This window comes from Vigna radiata, chromosome 5 (genome assembly GCF_000741045.1).
Source record: "Vigna radiata var. radiata cultivar VC1973A chromosome 5, Vradiata_ver6, whole genome shotgun sequence".
Lineage (NCBI taxonomy): Eukaryota > Viridiplantae > Streptophyta > Magnoliopsida > Fabales > Fabaceae > Vigna > Vigna radiata.
This window is the reverse complement of record NC_028355.1, coordinates 307,058-328,043: the sequence shown is the minus strand read 5'-3', so window position 1 is coordinate 328,043 and position 20,986 is coordinate 307,058. Positions and strand designations below refer to the sequence as shown.

The 20,986-nt window shown below is 30.4% G+C and overlaps 2 protein-coding genes across 2 annotated transcripts; one reads left to right on the top strand and one right to left on the bottom strand.

Moving 5' to 3' along the window:
• The first annotated feature begins 7,825 nt into the window (after nt 1-7,825).
• LOC106760156 (B3 domain-containing transcription factor NGA1) lies at nt 7,826-11,044 on the top strand. Its single transcript, XM_014643604.2, has 5 exons — nt 7,826-7,859; nt 7,956-8,133; nt 8,388-8,523; nt 8,731-10,679; nt 10,852-11,044. Exons 3-4 carry the CDS (start codon nt 8,415-8,417, stop codon nt 10,011-10,013), a joined length of 1,392 nt encoding a protein of 463 aa, XP_014499090.1. The 5' UTR covers nt 7,826-7,859; nt 7,956-8,133; nt 8,388-8,414; the 3' UTR covers nt 10,014-10,679; nt 10,852-11,044.
• A 7,888-nt stretch (nt 11,045-18,932) lies between these two features.
• LOC106760190 (chlorophyll a-b binding protein, chloroplastic) lies at nt 18,933-20,464 on the bottom strand. The gene is made up of 4 exons (XM_014643652.2): nt 20,300-20,464; nt 19,882-20,105; nt 19,213-19,727; nt 18,933-19,129 (listed from the first exon to the last, which is right to left on the bottom strand). Exons 1-4 carry the CDS (start codon nt 20,353-20,355, stop codon nt 19,112-19,114), a joined length of 813 nt encoding a protein of 270 aa, XP_014499138.1. The 5' UTR covers nt 20,356-20,464; the 3' UTR covers nt 18,933-19,111.
• Nucleotides 20,465-20,986: the final 522 nt, after the last annotated feature.

Sequence of the window (20,986 nt, the reverse complement as noted above, 5' to 3'; positions counted from 1 at the left end):
TTCTAATAATTTAGTTTGGCAACTGAATGTATATGTAAAGATGAAAATTAAGTTAATTAAAAGGTTTATATATAATAATAAATTCTTAATAATGTATAGCTTTTAATTTTGTCTATGTAACTTACTTGTAGACCAAGAAGGTATTAATATAAATATGTATGAGAGAGAAAGCCATAAGAGGGAAGAAGGGAAAAAAATTGTAAAAGATAAAGTTGTTGAAATAAAAAAAGATTAAAAATGAGTATCAATTAAAATTGAAATATAATTACCTATGAAATTATTATTATTATATAAAATTTTAAAATATTAATAAGTTACTTAAAAATAAAATTTATTTATTTAAATAATTATTTGTAAATCATCTATCAATATTTTTCATATACCAATTTAAAAAAAAAAATTAAAGTATAATAAAAGTTTGCATATAACAAATGGAATTTTCACATGAAATTAAAAAAATTTAATTTTAAATTCACACTTCAAAATGTTAAACCTTAATTCAAAATATATTAATAACATGCATGTAAAGTGAGGAAGTTACAAGAAAAGGAAAATTGATTATGGTATTATACTGAATTATATAATAAATTATTTATTTGTTTTTAATTTTTTTCTAGAGTAGACCTTCAACATTTACATTAATATTCATAATTAATGAACAAAACAGAAAAATACATTCTATTAAAATAATTAACTATGTTTTTTTTAATTATAATATCATATTGGTTTTATTTTAGTTTTAAACTCAAACTTTCACGTACTTAAAAAATATATGGATGTTATCATTCTGGATTAATTATTCTTTTTAAGAAAAATAACTAATCGTCAACATTTTAAGAAATTGAAAAAGCTGTCAATTACATCCAATATGTTAATTATATCAATACAATAGTTAATATTAATGAATATAAAGGATTGCATCTATACATTTCGTAATTACATAGATCTAATTACAGATCAAAATTTGAAATATATACGAAAACTAAAATTACATTGTTTAAAGAAAAAAGCATAATTAATCCTAAAAACAAAATAAAAAATTGTAAAATTAAAAATATTACCTGTTTTTTCACTTTTTTTTTTTTTTAAAATAGCCTGGTATTCCAAATATTTCCAACTTTCGTTCTGAAAACAAAATAATGAAATCGTGAACAGTCAAACATTCCCACAATGATAACTTATAAAACGAAAACTACATTAAAAAAATATTTATGCTGTACAAAATTTCCGCCTATACCCTAATTATTTTCTGATTTTGCATTTTTTTAAACCAGTGATGTGAACTCTAAATTATATAAATGGATCGAAACATTCCTACAACGATAATACTTATAAAATGAAAGAAATAATATTAAAAAAATATTTAAAGCTCTTAATTAATAATAATTGACTGTAAAAGCTTGCAATTCAATAAGTTATTTTTTTAAATAAAATTAACTTAATTTTTATTTATTTATTTTTTCATAAAACCGAATTTTGTTATCTATAGTTACACCGCTTTTAAATATATACTGGTTTGTTTTTATTACAATAAAAATAAAAAATATAATAAACTTTTAGTTTTATTAATTTTATACTTGAATTAGAATAATGGTTGAACTAATTGAATATATCTTTATTCATTAGTAACTCATAATATGATAATATGATATTGAGTTTTTCAATAATGAATATTTGTATTGTTTTATTTATTTTAACTTTTTTATTAGATATGTTGTGAAATTGGAGTATATCCTAAATTAGTAACGGGTTTCTCATTTTCCATAATTATGATATAGATAGAACATAGAGAAAAAAAAAAAAAAAGTGGTCCAAAGTTGAAGACATGCATAGAGTTGAAGAAAGCTATCTTCTGAAAAGACAACAATTGCCACCTACCCCTAATTTATTATCACACTATCTCCTCTATTTTTATTTTCTTTCCTTTGAATTTTATATATATACTCACAATTTTAAAATATCTTTTCTAACATTATATATATATATATATATATAATTTACACTTATTTATAAGTTATAATTATAAATATATTAAAATACATACAAATTGTCAGTAACTAATGCACTTATTCTAAATAGGCAAGCTTAGTAAATACATGTTTTAACAAGTGAATATGAATAAAATTTTACTTACATATTTCCACAAATACATCATATTTAAATAAATTATTTATATAACTTGTTAGTGTTGTAAGTGGTATCAATTGTTATGTAACATCAAATAAACTAAATCACAATTGAATTGACGGATAAACTATTATGCTTAACAAAAAAGATACATTTTTATTAATTGTTATAATTTTTTTGTCGAATTTAACAACTAATTTACTATTTAGAGAAAAATGTTACTATGCTAACAAATCATATATATGTATTCATAATAGTATTTTTTTATGAGTAATTAAGAACTTGGGAGTCCAATGGTTTCGGTATAATAAAATTGATGGAGCAGATATATATGTATTTTTGTTTTTATAAATTTATTCAAATAATTGGTTGAAATTTACCAAATAATTGAAACCTTCTTATGACAAGTCAAAATGTTTAAAATCCTAAAATAAAAATACAGCATTAAATTTTTGTAAGAAAATATGAAAGATGGTAATAGGAATATATAGATATTAATGTGTGTACGTATGTGGAAAGAAAATGTATATATTTAATTGGAAATATAACATGTGAAACGAAAGGGGTCCCCAATAGATTTTTTTTGTATGATGGTGATGTAAAGTGGGGCTTCTTTCAGATGGAAGGAAAGGGTTAACATTAGTATTAGAAAATTTAGGGTTCTTAAACTCTGAATTTGAAATCCTAATTCTTCTTTTCTTACCCTTAACAGGAATCTAGCTACCTAGGCATGCATGCAATTCTTTTCTTCTCTGTCATCCACATGTGGCCTTCTGGTGTGACATTTCCTCGGAAAATCCTCGGTATGTGTTTTTACCAACTCTTTCCACTCTAATACCAGATCCCAACAAAACACAAAACCTTAAATTATTCAACTTTCCTTTTAATTAATCTCTTTCTTCCATTAGGGTTTCAATCGCTTTCCATTGCCTGCATACCTCTCTCACAATTAATGAAACCACCACCACTCTTTCGCATTGCTTCTTTCTGCTGCATTTTATTGCATTATCTCCTCTCAAAGAAAACTTAAAGACACGATTCAGATAAGGATTTTCTACCTAGTAGTTCATATTATTATTACTCCTCAATTCTTTTCTTTTCACTTTATCAATCAATGCTTTTCAGCCAGCTCAGTCCAAGAACAAACGAATTATGTTAGGCAGATGGAAGAGAGAAATCCAAATATAGAAAGAATATGTGACCAATAATATCAAAGGAAAAGAGATAATTGTTTATATTTATTATTGTCATTAAACAACTCTCACGGGGTACTAAAAGTTACTTGTAGGTCATGTAATTTTTTTCAAAGTTTTTTTAATGTCATATCATTTTCACTGTTGTAAAACTATTAGAGTTTCTTCAATGAATCTCGTACACTAATTCTCACTTTTATATTTTATTATTTATCTCTATTCATCTCACCGAACATAGATTAAAAAATAGGTGAAACCAGAGAAAAAAGGTAGAGTAGTTTGTGTGCAGAACCGTTGTTCTTATGTGGCATTATATTTGCTTGCATATATTTGCTTTCACATTGTAAGAGATGATCTTAAGACATTATTGGATTTGTTTTTTAAAATGAGGGTAACATAAAGGAGGATTTTTAATTTCTTATAACTGATGATGAGTATAGTTCTCATGCTGTGAAAATAAAAGACAGTCACAGGTCTCTCTTGTATCTTCTGCTATTTCATGATGCTATTTATTAGTCCTTCTTCTATTAAATATGTGTGGCAGAAGCTTTAGAAAAAGGATGTATATATATATATATATTTTGATTCAAAACTATAATATTACAAAGAGAGTTTCAGAAGAAACAATAAAGAGACTCACACTTGCATATGTGATGAGCTGCAGCCTGCCAGTGCATAGAATTGTAATTGGAATATGACTAGACACTATTCCTCATGCCAAGGCAAACGCAACTTGTTTGATCCTCTTTTCTCTGTGCTATCTCTACAACTTGAACATGATAACGTTAATTTTTCACTTGCTTGTCTATATTATAGATTCAAATATGTAATTTATGGTGATTGGATGCTCATCCAGCCAAAGAAAAATATAGGCAGCAGGTCACAGTGGACCACTCGATGATACTACTGGCTACTCATAAACATAGCCAACTATCTGATCTAGAGGTAGATATCATCACCAGGATCAATTACTTGTAGGCATCTAAGTCATATGAATAATATTTATTTTTCTGATTTTCGATAAGCTTAATGAAAAAGAGAAACTTCCAACCAGGGTTTGTGGTTTTCGGATGCATTCAACACTTTTGTTTCAGTACCTGTGTTCAATGCATATATATATATATATGTGTGTGTGTGTGTGTATTTATATATAATGAAAACAAAGAAAGTAGAGATATAATTATTCCCTAGCTTGCCCTTGTCACTCCCAAAGAACAAAGATACACAGAGATCATATATTATATGACATTTTACTTTTCTTGGTTGTCTTGCGTGTCTCTGTGTATCTATATATATATATATATATATATATATATATATATATATATATATATATATATATATATATATATATATATATATATATATATAAAAGAAGGCAACTGAATATTAATTTTGTTCAACTATAATCTCTTGGCTTTCATGGTTAACTAGCCACTCAGTTCATGTAAAAGTATACCAATATCTTAATTTACATGACCGAGCGTAGACACTATAACAGATGCGGCCTGATTAATTGAACGTGCATGCAGAGAGGGTTGATGAAGACAGTAATTCATGTTACGTGTAAAATATATAGGACATGGCTATGCTTGAATGTGTTGAAGAAAAAACATGTTTTTTTGTTGATAAATTTAAAAACGATGTAGTGAAGCAGAGAGAAAGGTTAATTTCTGACATGTGGGGCTGTGTCTAGGTGAATGTGTTAAAATTCTACATTAAATATGTGGCTTTGTATCATATAACATCAAACAAGGACACTATATAATATAAATTGATGAGTAGTACCTATTGAAATGAAAAATCACGTGCAGGGAGCAGGCAAGTTAATGATTAGTTTTACGTATATATATTCATAATCCCTTACGAAAAAAGAAGAAGAAGAATTATTAGTTCAGATTGCATTAATTTCGACTTTCGGCTATTCCTCCCACTTCTTAGTTAAGTTATCTACATTCAGAAAGTCTGACATACTATTTCTAATACAACTGTTAATTATGTTTTTGGGGTCACACAAGTACATATTTAAAACCTAGTTCTTTTGTTCTTTTGTTGGGGAAGTCAATTGTAAGCATTGGTAGGGAAACTTAGGCAATGTTTGAAGTTTAAATGTGTTATTAAAACATTTAGTGAAGGATTAATCTACAGGATGTCAATTCTTTTGATTGATCTTCAACTTCTTCACGTCATTCCGATCACCTCATCATCTCCATATCCAAAAACTATTTTTACATGATTTTTTCCTCATAAAGAGTAAAACTGTGTTTTTGTTTTCATCAAAAACGAACTTTAAAACCTAAGTCCTTTTTTTATATTTATTTTACCCTTTGGAACAAGTTATTATAACCTTAACTGTTTCCTGTTATTAGTTATATCCATCACATACATATTACTATCATTTGATAATAATGGTTAATATATGAAAAAATTTATTGATTTTAATAACAATATTCTTTTTTATGCTTATAAGAATTATCTTAGATATTGTATTGATATTTATAATAATTTATGGATAATTTTGTTTTTTTTTTGGTTTTGAAATATTCATAAATCAGAGTGCTGATTGGCAAACTAGATTCCTTTGTAAATTCCAAAATTAAATATCATGTTCAATCACTACTTTTATAATTGGTTTCGCATTAATTTATACCGATATACACACATTCATTATTTTAAAAGGAATGATTTCTTCTGTTTTTGTTGAAAACTTAAAGTTTCTTTAAGAAAAATTGTTTTAAGCAGAGACGAAACATTAATTTGGTTGTTAATCAAATATGTTCTAAGAAAGACTTGTGAAATCCTTTTCTAAATCACATGTGGTTCAACCCTTTTGTGTTTATTTATGCTTTACAAACCATTAATCCTCTAAGAGAACTAAACGTATCATAATAAATAAATAAATAAAAACCATGAATAATTAAATAAAATAGCCACAATAAATAAATTTTAAATAAATATATGGTACCATTTTTATTCATTTATCTTTATGTGTTCTATTTTACTTGACAAAGTTGTAGTTATTTATTGTGGCAAAAAGGACTTAAAAGAAAAAAAATTAAAAGAAACCCATGTCACTATTCCATTAAAAAATGAAACCTAAAATGGCCAAGCAACTTTACAAACTTTAGCCTAACATAACAAAAAGAACTCCATCTTAATAAATGTATTAAAACAATCTCTGTTGAATAAATCGTATGTATGTAGTTTGTACACAGGAATTAAAGCACTCTGCATAAAATTTTAATATGTGTTCATAAATCTCATAAGTAATCTATTATACTTAAAGTTTAATGATTTCTTCTGTTCATATAAGTAATCTCCTTAAGTAAACTATGTATCTTTATAGGAAATTGCATAGGAGTTGTCTAATTTACTGTTGAGTTTTAATAATTAACTTTGTTAAAACAAAGTAATTAATATGCATGAGGCAACGACCTTATATACACTACTAACGGTTAACCATTTACCCAGAAGGGTTATAATATCTCTTCACGTTTCAAGGTATCAGTCTCGAAGAGTGAGACCATGAAGAGTTACAGAAAATGAAAATGCATAAAAAACAATTTGCATACATTAACCAATGATTGAAGTTTCAACACAGGAATAAAATATATAGATATACAATGTGCCGTATATGCATACAAACTCAAGAGACATGCATATAAAAAAGGTGTTAATTATTGTAAAAATAGACAGGTAGGGCAAAAGGGTCCTTGGAGGTTTGAGTTATATATGAAGTAGAGGGTGTTGAAGTTAGGAAGGAGTAGTTGTAGTTGGCTTGGAAGAGAAAGATGTATAGTTTCCATGTAAGAACTAAATTAATATTGAATGTTTATAAGGACAGAAATGAGTTGAAGGGAAGAGAAGAAGATAATGAATATATATATATATATATATATATATATATATATATATATTATTGAGAGAGAAAGAGAAAGAGTGGGAGGAGAGAGGAGGATGCAGTGGAGGGCAGGGTGGTCTGATTTCATTTTCTCATAGTTTAGGCATTTGCTTTTCCTTTTCTTACCTTTGAGCAGGGGACCATCCACAAGAGACTCAATCAATGACACACTAAAAGTCAAAAAAATAAAAATAAAAATAAGTGTACACTAGTCTATCATCTCTCTCCATAATGCCATTATGCCATTGCCATTTTCTCTGCTACAACTAGGTAGAGCCACGTAGTTTAGCCCGTACCAGTGGATGAGCTGCCATGAGATAAATTAAGAGATATGATTGCGTTGGTTTGTATGATTTAGAAAGAAAATGAGGGTGAAAGCAAAATTTAACAGAGTTAAGTTAAGGTCATTGGTTCTGGATTTGGTCTCAACCCAGAAGCATATGTACTGTACAGATTATACCAAATATGATGAAAACGACAAGTTGCTCACATGACCACAATAGGCACATTATTCATGGCCCCCACGTAAGTGTAGTAATCTTCTCTATCTACCTTTCTCTCTCTCTCCCACGAATAAAACTGGGTTGCAACAAATTTTTTTTGCTTCTTTTCCTACTTGTAAAGAACCTTCCTGTGAGGTAACTATACTTATAGCTAAAATCCACACGACTTCTCTCTCTCTCTCTCTTTCTCTTTCTCTCTCTCGATCTAACTTCTCATATTATGCTTTATAGGTCAGCAGCAGTATATAACAATAACACGACCCCTTTTTCAATTCTCCATTCCATGGCTTGTCTTTCTTTAGGGTTTGGATTTGGAGTGTTCTGGTCAAATATGAAGGCACCGACGGTTTTAATTTTTTTGTACTGAGAGTCTGCTTTTGTTTTTCTTATTAGAGCCTCGGCAATCTGGGTAAAACATCTTCTTCCCCATGCTAGAGCTATCTCATGCCAACCTTCAATTTATTCTCATTAAGTCTTTTTAATTCCTCAGACTTTTCCGTTTCTTCTCAAATTTCTGTTTTTGTTTTTTTCTATTTACTTTCCTGCCCTCTTCCTTTCTTCGATCGCTTTATTCTAATGATTTCATTTTATTATTATTATTATTATTATTGTTTGTATCTTTTTCCATTGTTTTTGCTGAGATCCAGAGGTTATTATTGACAGAATTCAAGGTAGGTCAGCCATAACTCCATGGACTTGATACAACAAGTTAAAGGCACTTATTCTGATAGCAGGGAGGAAGAGGAGGAAGAGGAAGTGACAGAGATTATTGGTATCACAAGAGAAGCAGAAAGCAGCAGTAAGCTAGCTCTATTTTCTTACCCCTTTTAATTTCTTCATCGATCCACCACAAATTAATTATTAACTCCTCTCTTTAATTAATCATCCTCATCTACTTCAATTCTTCATCTAATAAATATTCCCCCACACCTTCAAAATTCACGGTTGGGGTACCATCTTTAATCTCTCTACGCCACTAACACTTCACCCACTCCCCATGAATTAGGGTTACACCACCAAGATGCCGCATCCAATTTTGGAAAGAAGCTAGACCTCATGGAGTTGTCACTGGGGAGCAGCAAGGAAGAGGAAGGGGACGGCAATTTGCAAGGCGGAGGAGGAGGAGGACCGGTTCATCATCATCATCATCACCATCATCACCAGCAGCAGCAGCAGCAGCATGAACATCATCATCATCATGACGGTCACGGAACTTGTTCAAACGCCAAGGAAGTAGTGGAGAAAGAGCACATGTTTGACAAAGTGGTGACACCGAGCGATGTGGGGAAGCTGAACAGGCTGGTGATACCGAAGCAGCACGCGGAGAAGTACTTCCCCCTTGATTCGTCGTCGAACGAGAAGGGTCTGCTCCTGAATTTCGAAGACCGGAATGGGAAGGTGTGGCGGTTCAGATATTCGTATTGGAACAGCAGCCAGAGCTATGTGATGACAAAAGGGTGGAGCCGTTTCGTGAAGGAGAAGAAGCTGGATGCAGGTGACATTGTTTCCTTCCAGCGTGGCCTTGGAGATATGTATAGACATAGGTTGTACATAGATTGGAGGAGAAGGACTGATCATGGCCATCCTCCCTCTGATCCCTCCGCCTCCCCTTTGTTTCTTCCCTCTATCAGATGGTACTCCCTTCCCGCCACCTCCCCCATCGTTCCACCCCGCTACCACCACGATCATCACTTTCACCATCTCAATTACAACAACCTCTTCACTTTCCAGCACCAACACCAGTACCTTGGTCATGCTCATGCTCACGGTGCTGCCACTTCCGCCGCCGCCGCTGCCGCCGCCCATCATCACAACAACTATGGCGAGCATAATTCGGGATCTGGGACCGGCTCACTCTATTACCTCAGGTCCTCCATGCCAATGGGTGGTGGTGCTGATCAAAACTTGGCAGGCAGAGGGAATAGCATTGTGCCCATGATCATCGACTCGGTGCCGGTGAACGTGGGTCATCATAACCATCGGCATGGGCACGGTGGCATGTCGAGTGGCGGAGGTAGTTCTACCACAAGTAGTGGAAAACGACTGAGGCTATTTGGGGTGAACATGGAGTGTGCCTCTTCGGGGGAAGATTCGAAAGGCTTGTCTTTGGGTTCGGCAGCGCATGTCACAGTGGGCAATTCACTTCCTTCTTCTTCGTCACTACAGCAACGGTTGAGGATGCCCCATGAAGACCCCATTTCTTCTTCAGCAAGGTTCGGTGATCACAAAGGCGGAACCGGGACTTCTCTGCTGTTTGATTTGGATCCTTCCTTGCAGTATCATCAGTAGTAGTCATCAAAATAAATTCAACATATCCATCGACCCACCAATAATGAATGGAGAAGATGCAGTTTCGGAGTTAGTTGGGCTAGCTACCCTCTCTTTTGCAGCATTGTTTTTTTTTTTTTTTCTTTACTTTCTCTCGCCAGCTAGCTACAAAGGAAAGAGCTCCCAAACTTTCTTTATATTCTTCTTCTCCTTCTACTTCTCCTACTCCTACTCCTAATCAGTAAGCAGTAATATATTAGCACGTATAAGTTAGCGTTTGAACTTCTTGGTAAGTCTTGAACTGCACACGAAGGGTTAATTAGCTGGGATTCCGGTCTCGAAGGAAATGAAAAAATCGTTTCAAGAGCAAGAGACGGAATATGAGATCTCCATTAGCTAGAACTTCAATTGTGTATAATGCAACACATATAATATTATTATATTTATATAATACGGTTCCTGTCCCCTTTTTTTATTGCATTGGTATATACTGTTACATGTACTCTCTCTCTTTCCGTTCACTGCATTTAATGATACACAGAAAAGCTTGTTGCTTTCTTCTATCCTCCAGTGTTTCTGTTAGCCTTGTTGGGTTGATGCGGTTCACAACACTGATGCTTCTGCAGCTGCTTAGTTAGGCATTTTCGCTTGCTGATAAAGAGCAGAAAGTTGTACAGCTGTAAAATGGTGAATAAATTATATTCTTCTTCTTCTTCCAAGTTTCATTTATATCCATCTTTACTTTTTTTCATTATTTCCTATGCTATTGGTGTTATATTTAATGAGTAGTTACTCCTCCTTCTCCGGCCCTCTTTTTTCTATATCCTCTTTCAACTTTCTTGTCTTCTTTCCAATTCAGAAGCAGCCACCAGCTTTGGACAAACACAACTGCATCACTCTACATTTTCTCCCAAGGGTTAAAACAGTAAGTATCTCAATGCTTCCCAAACTAAATTTCCATTTTTATTATTACTTTGCACCCAGATTCAATCGCTTCTCATGCTCCTCATAATTGCAGATACCATGTATTTCTTCTAGATAATTCTGTTATATATGTCTATATATATATACATATATATATCACTCTCTCTCTCTGGATTTTGATTTTTTTCTTATATGTTTGGTTGGCTACTCTTTAGCACAGTCGTCTAAGTTTATTAGCCACTGGTTGCTAAAATACCATTTTGTATTTTGCTTTAGTCAAAGGTACAAATACTGTTAGACACTTTTGAACAACAATCAAAAACAACAGTTTACTTTGTAGATTCGATCATATATTCTTTTGTCACTTATACCCAATACAGTAGAAACGTTGTAAAATTAAATACTGTAGTCTTTTTTTCTTGTGTACAACCTGGTATGTGTAGTGTATTATTTTCAAATCAGATTAATAGAGACTGTTGTAATGGATATATTTGATGCATTTTGCTTTGAGGATCATAAATAATGCAGCAGTAAATGCATTTTATCATATATCTCATTAATTTTATTTATAATCTGATGAAAGAGATTGGTTCACATTATAGTTAAAGTAGCGAAGCTAGGTTTGAATATTAATCTCACATTTATTAGAAATAGACTGTTCATGGCATAAAAAGGAGAGATTAAACGGAACGTGATTCGCAGAGTGTAGTAATTAAAAGCAAAATATAAGAGACTAAGGAGTAGGACTTTCTTTTAGGTACACACTTGAACCTGATGCTTTTCTGTCCAAATGGTAAGAGTATCTCAGATCCGTTGCTGGTTTCAATGTCCATGTGAACTCATTCAAACCGCTGGAAATTAAAGTACCAAACACTTCAAATCATTTTTACTCTTTACAATAACCACATTTATTTAATTTATGTTCTATTTTCAAATCATGATTGATAGATCAATATTTATATGACAAACCTTTTTTGGTTAATGTTACATTTCAATTATTTTTTATGTTCTATTATTATGTAGATGATCGAGATAAATTTAATTGGAGGTTGTATTAACAGTATCTATAGTTATATTTTTGTTTTCAAATACTTCTTGGAAACTTACACACTACTGTTCAGTAACACTGTTTTTGTATTTTTTTTTTTTATTCATTAAAATCTATGTATGCTTGCGCGTGAGTTTTTCTATTTATTATTATATATAGAAAGTTTGAAGTTTCACCTAGCCATTGAACTAGGTAAGTGAGTATTTCCATAATTCACTGTTCATAATTATGTACCTTATGTTCAAATGGTTTTGTTATAGTTACTGTCTTTAATATAGTAGTTAATAGTTAAAGAATCAATAAATATTTTGGTGAAAATTTAAGATTAATCAATAAAAACTTTAAATTCAATTTCTTAACCGTTATCATTTAAACCTCTTTCAGAAGTATAACTAATAGGTGTTGAAAACATCATTTGCATGAAAAAAAATACATATGTAATCTAGTTTGAAACCAAGTTTATTATTATAACTTTAAGAGATAGTTATAATTATAAATTTGAAAAAACATGAATGGATACGTAATTTGAGTATTTTTATGATTGCATTATTACTTCTGTTTATCTTGATTTAGAGCATAATATGACTCATTAATTAGCTTATCAAACAGATTTGATTAGTTGGATTGATCTCAAGTAACATATATTATAATTGTTGGTTAATAAGTATGAAGTGGTGAACACTTTTACTGAAATTTTGTGTAAGAATGAAACAATGTCTGTAATATATATACAAGTGCTCTTATGCTAATTATGTTCATCTATTCCTGTTAATGTTTGATAACTGTTGTTATTTATGGGGAAAAAACCTTAATTAATGATAAATTAAAGATCTGTTACTCAATTTCACCAGTGCAATTTAGGAATATCTAAAAAGCAGGTATGTTTGGTTTTTCAATATGTCTTTAGTTTACTTTCACTTTTAAGGTATATATATGAAGTGATATTTACATGAAAAAAAGTTATGCAATAGTTATATACTACTTACATTGCATTTCTTCATTTATAGTCTAAAATCCAGTAGCAAAACGGATATTCTTCGATCAAAACTGATACATTCTCCAATGTATCTGCAGAAAATGTAAATAATCAATCACACATGATTTTTGGATAGTATTATTTTTCAATGATAGGTATTAACTCAACTACCTATTGCAGAAATCATATACATTAAATTATTCAAAATCTCATATATACAAAGATCATATATTCTGCATAAAGAAGAAACATAGAACAGTATATGTGATTTCCCAAGACAATTTAGCTGAAAAAAAGGAAAGAAAAAAAAGATTTTATCCATGAAAAATTTTCACTTGCTAATCCAATATCCAATATAAAAAATCTGGGAAAGTTTCAAAAGTTTTCTTTTGATAGAAAATGCTATTAATATTAGATTCATAATCATGATAACTTTAATGTTAGCAGTGATATTTTGTATTTAAATGTATTAGAAGAAAAAGGTAATTTAGTAACATGGAGTTTTACGTTTTGAAGCTCATTATTACTAATAAAAAAATGTAAATAAAACTTTCTTAGTTTTTTGAAATATACCATTTTTAACATAATTATGCAGTAATTTATAATAGAAATAACTTCTTCAAAAGTTGTCATCGGTACTATTAACTTTTGGAAACTGACTTTTGATAAAGCACAAACAATACCAGAGTATTTTTTTTTTTTTTAGAATACTAAACTGAGATTTATTATACTGTTAAAGCCTAACAATTTATCATAGAAACTGATGCGTAAAGTTTAAAATGAAATTGGTGGAAATAAAAAAAAGGTTGAATTGATGGGTATTAATTTTCTATTGAATATATACTGCCCAAAACATTTCCAGATAATTAATATAGTAGTTGATGGAGGATAAAAAAAAGTACAAAATGTTGAATGTGTTATTATATATAGTTCATCAAAACAAAACTATTTGTTTTTAATTACTAGAAAACAAATTATCACTTTTTTTTGTTTCGTTTTGTTTCTTATTTTATAAAAATGTGAAACATAAATAAGGGGAAAAGTGATAATGTTCTTTTCGAAGGAAACAAGAACAATATCTAACACTGTTCTATATAAGTGAGCAAGACAACTAAACAATTTATTTCACGGATTAAAAATGATAAATTTTCAGTTTACATGAATTAAAGAAAAGAAAAAAAAGAGAGAGTTCTTCTATTTTTAATTAATAATGCATATGATTTTATATAATTTTTTAGCTTATCTGTCTGTTGTGTATATATATATATATAATATTATAGTTTACTTTGCGTTAAAAGTTAAAGTTAATAGCATCATAGTTTGTAGAATGTATAGAGGAAAGGAGGTTACTTTCTTGGAATATATGGAATTTAACGAGCTCATATTGGTTTACAAACTAATTTTCGTAAGTAAATAATAAACATAAAAAAATGGATAATATATCTTATTCATTTGTATTAAAATTGTTTTGGCAAAAAAAAGACACTGAAGTTAAATTCATTAAATAATAAATTCTCTTCACTCTTTAAATATCAAATTAACATAATAACCAGATTACAAATAGGAAAATAGACATTTTCCTATATTCAAACAAAAACTTAATCATGATTTTCCTAAATTGATTTATTTTTTAAGCAACCTTCCAACCCAGTTTTGAGACCAACAAAACCTCGAAATTTTAATAAATCGAAAAAAATAATAATTTATCAACTCAGCCCATTTAAAATTAATTAACTTATCTTATCGATGAAAATCCATTTGGAATGAAAGCAGATACACTATATTTTATATAATTTCTCAAATTCGATAAGAAGAAAATCTTGGGCATTGAAGTTTCCGTACCTTTTATATAATTTCTAATTATAAAATGTAGTTACTGTTGTTTTTACTTTTGATGGAATAGGTTACATAGGTTTCCATGTTCTAACTTTTAATAATAAATTTATTATATTCAGTTAATTACAAAATTTAGTTGAATAGTTATGAAAAGAAAAAAATGTATAACTATAATAAAGTAACAAGTTAGAAGTCAACATTGAGGCTAAAAACAAACGCAAATAAATTCATTAAATTAATCTTTTATAAAAATTATTCAAATATTTATTTTACTTTTTTATTATTATTTTTATGTTATTATTGTTTGTGGTTAAAAAATAGATTTTAAATCTAATTAAATTTTATAAAATTAGTTTGTAAAGTAAAATCTATATTTATATATATATATATATATATATATATATATATATATATATATTATAAAACTGTCTTATTTTTAACTTTTATGTTTTGCATTAAAGAAAGTGTTCATGCATGTTTTTTCATACCATCAAAATAATTTTTCCATTCTCTCTACATACTTGTTTAATGAGAAATGATTTTTTATGCTCAAAGAGTCTTTTAGTAATATATTTTTAGAGTAAAATAATCATTAAAAAATAAATTTTTGTATTTATAAAGAAAAAGAAAGATTGAAAAGTAAAATACTTAAGAGATTTAAAAAAAATTGAATATCAAAGTAACATGATCCTTTTCTAATATCCTTTTACCATAATGAATGATGCCAACCCCTTCTATTGTTTAGATTCCTTCAACTACCATATTTAAATTCTAACATTTCTTCCCACAATTCCATTTTTCTAAGAGTATCATATTAAATAATTTTATGTCTTTTCCATCTAATCCACTTTTTTTTTTTGAATTCACATACCCTTTTCCATTTAATCCAATTTAAATTTTTTTTACACCATTAGAATGTTGAACTTTTGTATTTATAAAAAACAAAGAAATTAAAAAATAAAATAATAAACACAAAGTAGATGTAAAAATTTGTTAGGTGTGAAAGTAATAGTGTCCATCCAACTTATCTCAATGCTTTCACTTTCTCAACCCATAAAAGAACTTCTTTAGATTCTCTTAATGAATTTCTCTACACTTATAGAAAGTTAATATAATCATAAATAGAACAACCGTACCACAAATTTTGAGAAACTTTATAAATTAATATATATAGTAATAATATGTTTTTCTTTCCTTTTGGCTAGTTTATTTTTTATTCCATCTACCATTCCTACACAAAAAAGCCGTTTTCTAGAATTTCTTCCAACTATCATTTTCAAATATTGTTTTATACTTTTAATCAAAGTGTGGTACAATAATTAATATATATAATCTTGAATTAAAAAAAATATTTAGTTTCTATTCTATTTTAATTATAAACATAAATGAATATTTTTAGTTAAAAGAGCATGCATGGCCGGAGAAAGAAATCATTTTCAATTCTTAAGTTTAATATTTTGATGTTCTCCAATTTTGATCAAACAATGGACAATGACAGTCTAACTATATATCTACAAATTTAACCAATCTTTATTAATTAATTAAACAATTTTAACTTCTTAATTACTAAACAGACACCTTCCGGTAACATCCAAGAGGCACATAACTTGTTAATTACTTATAACTCAGATAAAAATAATAAAATGAGAATGTTGTTATTGTTTAGATTTATATTTTATATGTAATAAGCATTATTAATAATAATAAGATTCCTTCTTTCTTCTTTTTTCAATAATAGATTTAATGAACTTAAAAAAAGAAAAGAAAACATTCGTGTTCCTCTAATAGGATAACAGATTTGATGTTGAAAATTTAATTAAAGTGTTGAATTACAGACTGCGTACTATATACATATGTGTGTGTGTCCTTGCAAAGGGTACAGTAGGCCATAATTTGGTCCCTCTTTCCTTTATTGAAAGGGTACTTGTAATATATATATATATAAGATTGTATAGGTAGATGTTTTAGAGAGAATTTTGATAATATTATTTAGGATATAATAAAATGAGGTGTTATTTATTTAGACAAGAGAGATAGAAAAGAAAGGAAGAAGGTGAAAGATGAAGAGTGGTAGATCTGGAATGAAGGGTCCCCCACACTAGCATGAGACGTTAGGGCTAATTAAGAAGGAGATTTATTTAGCAGATTGTACCATTTTCCATTAATTCCATCATTGGATTGAACGCATGCACTGTCATTCTATAATTGTACTATAAAACCTCAATATACATATATGGACCACATCACCTTTCTTTATACTTTCTTTCTCACCTCAATTATTATTATTATTATTATTATTATTAATCTCTGTCTGTAAGATCAAAGTTCTTCAATAATATTATTACAGCAGTTTCTGGTGGTGTTAAATTTAGAAGAAATAGAAGAGGATGATGGATGCATGATGATGGACCATCTCAGGATGCATGGACATTAAATGAAAGGGTGAGGACCATCTGACATAATAAAAGAGTGGTAACCCTTTTGAAGTTACAAAGTGCAGCCCTCCCAAATGCGAAACCGATGAAAGCAGTTTGAAGTTACATGAAGAAGATATAGCCATCTTCCAACACCATCCACATCTCTTTCTATCTCTCTCTCTTTTTGTTTTATTGCACCAAATTTGAAAGGAACTACAGAATGTAGTAATCTGTACCAAGCTTTTCTCTTTGTGGTACCAACCTCCTTCTCTCCTTTCAACTCTCCACGTCATTTTACTGTTTTAACTCTTACACTGCTGCTCCTTAATTCTCACACACAACACAACACTGTTACTAAATCACTATTTCTCCTTAAACATTCATTCCCATGTCTTTCCTGTCTGTTCCATGCTCATCATCAAACACTGTCGTCAAAACATACATACTCAATTACTCTTTACAATGTTTTTTATACTTAAACCAACCACCATACATTCTAATACTTTGCATATGAAATAAAATAAAATATTAAATTGACACAGAGAAATAAAAGAGGTAACGAGACTTACTTCGCAGTTTGACAAAAGAGTTTATTTCATGGACACATGTTCTTTGAGAAAAAAAAAAAAAAAGAGTCAGTGTTCTATTTGGGTTTGGCCCATATGATTTTTGGATCCTGCATGAATAATATCTGACTCCACCACATTTGTAACACTTGTAGATAAAAATGTTAGCATGTGAGATTCTCAAACTAGCAAATGCAAAAGGACTTATACTTATTACAAAAATAAGAAAAATATATTTTGATAATTCAATATTGTCATTCAAAAATTATATTTTTGTAATTATAAAGTAAAAGAGAAAAAAAAGAAAGAAATTATTCCATGGACAGAGTTCCCCTCCGTAACAAGGACTGGATATGAATCTGTTCCAATACTGTCTGTCACCTTGTTCAGAGATATTTTTCTTCCCTTTTCCTTTCAAGAAGAGAATGTAGTATGAAAGAAGTTGAATTTAGTTGAAACTGTGTCTAGAAATGCTTCACTATGTGAATGACACAATTGGAAGCATGAAAGTGTTCAAAGCATAGCCTTGTAAACTTTATTTTCACGAGTGAGGAGCTTTTTATCAGCCAACTTGACTCACTGTTCTACTGATTATTTGTCATCAGTCATGTTCCGTTCTCTACACCATTTTCTGACAACTCATAGGAATTCATTTTCTTCATGTTTCTCTTCCAGCTTCTCAACTTTTACTACCTTTTTTCTGTTGTTGAAAGAAGATATAGTCTGCTAATCTTTCCAGAACTTCCTTTCCTTTGCATTCCCTAAAATGTTTAATTCAGACTTTCTCTACATATATATTAATTCCGGAAATGAGTTCGTCATAGTTTGTGTGAATAATTAGAGGTAAAGGTTCTTTTCATCATTTTTTTTTCTCATGAAATTAAACAGTATCCTCCTTATAATTTTATAGCTGTTATTATTCCTTGATTGTGATATGATTTGTTTGTTAAACATTGGGCGGATTAAATTTACAAGTCAGTAAGTATAAATGATATAGTTTTTGTTAATGTTAAAATATTAAAGAATTGAAGAAGGAACTGTACAATACTAAAGAGAAAAGTTTAAAGAATGAAATTTGACCATTTTTCTCAGATTTTTGTCGTGAATGATGAAATGCTGGACGTGGATTATCATCATAGGCACAAATGTGAATATTATCTAAACGCATTCATGTGATCTAAAACTTAAATAGGTGTCGGCAAGTTGGATTATGATTCTGTGCATATATGTAGAAGTTGCATATTACAAGCTTTCTAGAGACATAAACATTCCTCTCTCCTAAGACATTTGATCTCTCTATTACTTGGGTGAAACATGTTCTCCCAGGATGCATGGTTGAACTTCAGCCCTTTTCACTTAGGGGTGAAAGCCTGCAGTGGTGGTGAAAGAAAGATAAGGTCAGAGCATAAAGAAATGGGCAATAATCGAAGGCACAGTGGGTGAATAAACTTACAGCAAAAATGGTAGCATGGCCAGGATCTGCAAGGTGGGCAAAGAGGTTGTCAATAGGACCAGTTCCAGTGTATATGTGCTGGAACCATGCACCAATCACAGCCAACATGGCCAATCTCCCATTCTTGATCTCCTTAGTTCTCAACTCCTTGATCTTCTCGGGAGAACCACTTCCCCATCCAAGGGGGTCAAACCAAAGCCCACCTGGGTAACCAACATCAGTTCCTGTGAGCTTGTTGTTGGGAAAGATGGGGTCAGTGTTCACACACCCTGGCTTGATTATGTCAGCCCACCTTCTACCCTCAGCCCACCCAATGAAAAAGAGCTCAACAATGAAGAGGGTAGTGGTGTCTGTGAAGTATTCAAGTTCTCCAGCTGAGTACCATGAGGGTGTGTTTAAAACACCAATCTTTGTCAGGAATTCTGGAATGAAAATCCCAGCAGCACCCAACATTGCCCATCTGGAGTGCACTAGCTCTGCCTGAACATTCCATCTCAGACTCTCCGGATCAGATCCTATCAATCAAAATCCACTTTCTTTTCTCATTTGCTTTCATAAATGAAATTTCAATAACAATATGCTCATAACATATTCTGTAATACACTCTTATAATATGATGTGAGGAAGCATATATTGTTAAGATTGTGTTCATATTAAGCACTCACTTACCAAGACCAAGAGGGTCAAAGCCAAAGTCTCCAGGGAGACTGCCGTCAAGCCATGGAGGAGGGGTGCTGCCGGGAAACCATAGGGGTCTGTCAGGGTCTGCTACGGCACACACTGTAGTGGTGGATCGTCCTCCAACTGCTGCTGTGTATTTGTTCACCCTCAATTTCCTTCCACCAAGAAAAGAAGCTTTGGGGGTTCCCAACACTGATCCATTCTTCTGGGAACTGTACAAGTTCACTACTTTTGATCAATCACGTCTATGCATCACACATTAATTCATTCATACAATGCTTGGATTTCCATATTCAAGGCGAACGTACGTACACATTAATTTGATGAATATGTGCAACATCTTATGCACAGAATGAAATGACATAAATAAATATATTTGCAAATATGGAAGAATGGAGAAACTTGCCTTGGCGTGGAGATGGAAACAGCAGCAATGGCAGAGGAGGCACAAGCAGAAGCCATTAACCCTTGATTCAAAATATAAAATTATTATTCAGTGAGTGACTATCTCTGCTTCTGTGTATATGTTTGATGATTAATGGCAAAGAAATGGAAATTTGTTGATGTATGAAGAATCTTATCCGAAAGGATAGGAGTGTGAATGGGTAATGAATTTGTGGGTTGCCATGTGGCATGTGAAATCTAATGGGATAGGTTTACCTTAAAAAAATCAAAATCTGGTGGCTCACACGGCCTTCTGCCTTATATAAAATCTATTGGTTGCCACATGTCATCACAAATCATAGGAGATGCAGATTCTGATATACTATTTTCCTGCACACCAATCACACACATTTTGTGGGACCTATATTTCTTACTTGGATATAAATTATCTCTCGCACATTCAAGTTATAGGAATACTTTATTCAGAACCAAATTTTTTACAAATGTTTTTAAAATAGTTGTAAAAAATATGCTTTATTACAATTTAATTACTATAAAACAATATATTCATTGTTAATTGTTATACAAAGTTCAGTAAATTTATACTTAATTACTGTAAGAAAGCCGTATTTTCGTATGTCAATGTAAGAATGTAGCATTCTTATTTTTAATAAACGAACATTTTCATCACTTCAGATCTTTTTTTTTT

Bases quoted from the DNA above. Each gene is read 5' to 3' on its own strand.
- LOC106760156 (XM_014643604.2), top strand. From the start codon at position 8,415: ATGGACTTGATACAACAAGTTAAAGGCACTTATTCTGATAGCAGGGAG. The intron at 8,524-8,730 runs GTAAGCTAGCTC...CCCATGAATTAG, and splicing joins AAGAGAAGCAGAAAGCAGCA to GGTTACACCACCAAGATGCC.
- LOC106760190 (XM_014643652.2), bottom strand. From the start codon at position 20,355: ATGGCTTCTGCTTGTGCCTCCTCTGCCATTGCTGCTGTTTCCATCTCC. The intron at 20,106-20,299 runs GCAAGTTTCTCC...GAACTTGTACAG, and splicing joins GTTTCCATCTCCACGCCAAG to TTCCCAGAAGAATGGATCAG. The intron at 19,728-19,881 runs GTAAGTGAGTGC...TTTGATTGATAG, and splicing joins CTTTGACCCTCTTGGTCTTG to GATCTGATCCGGAGAGTCTG.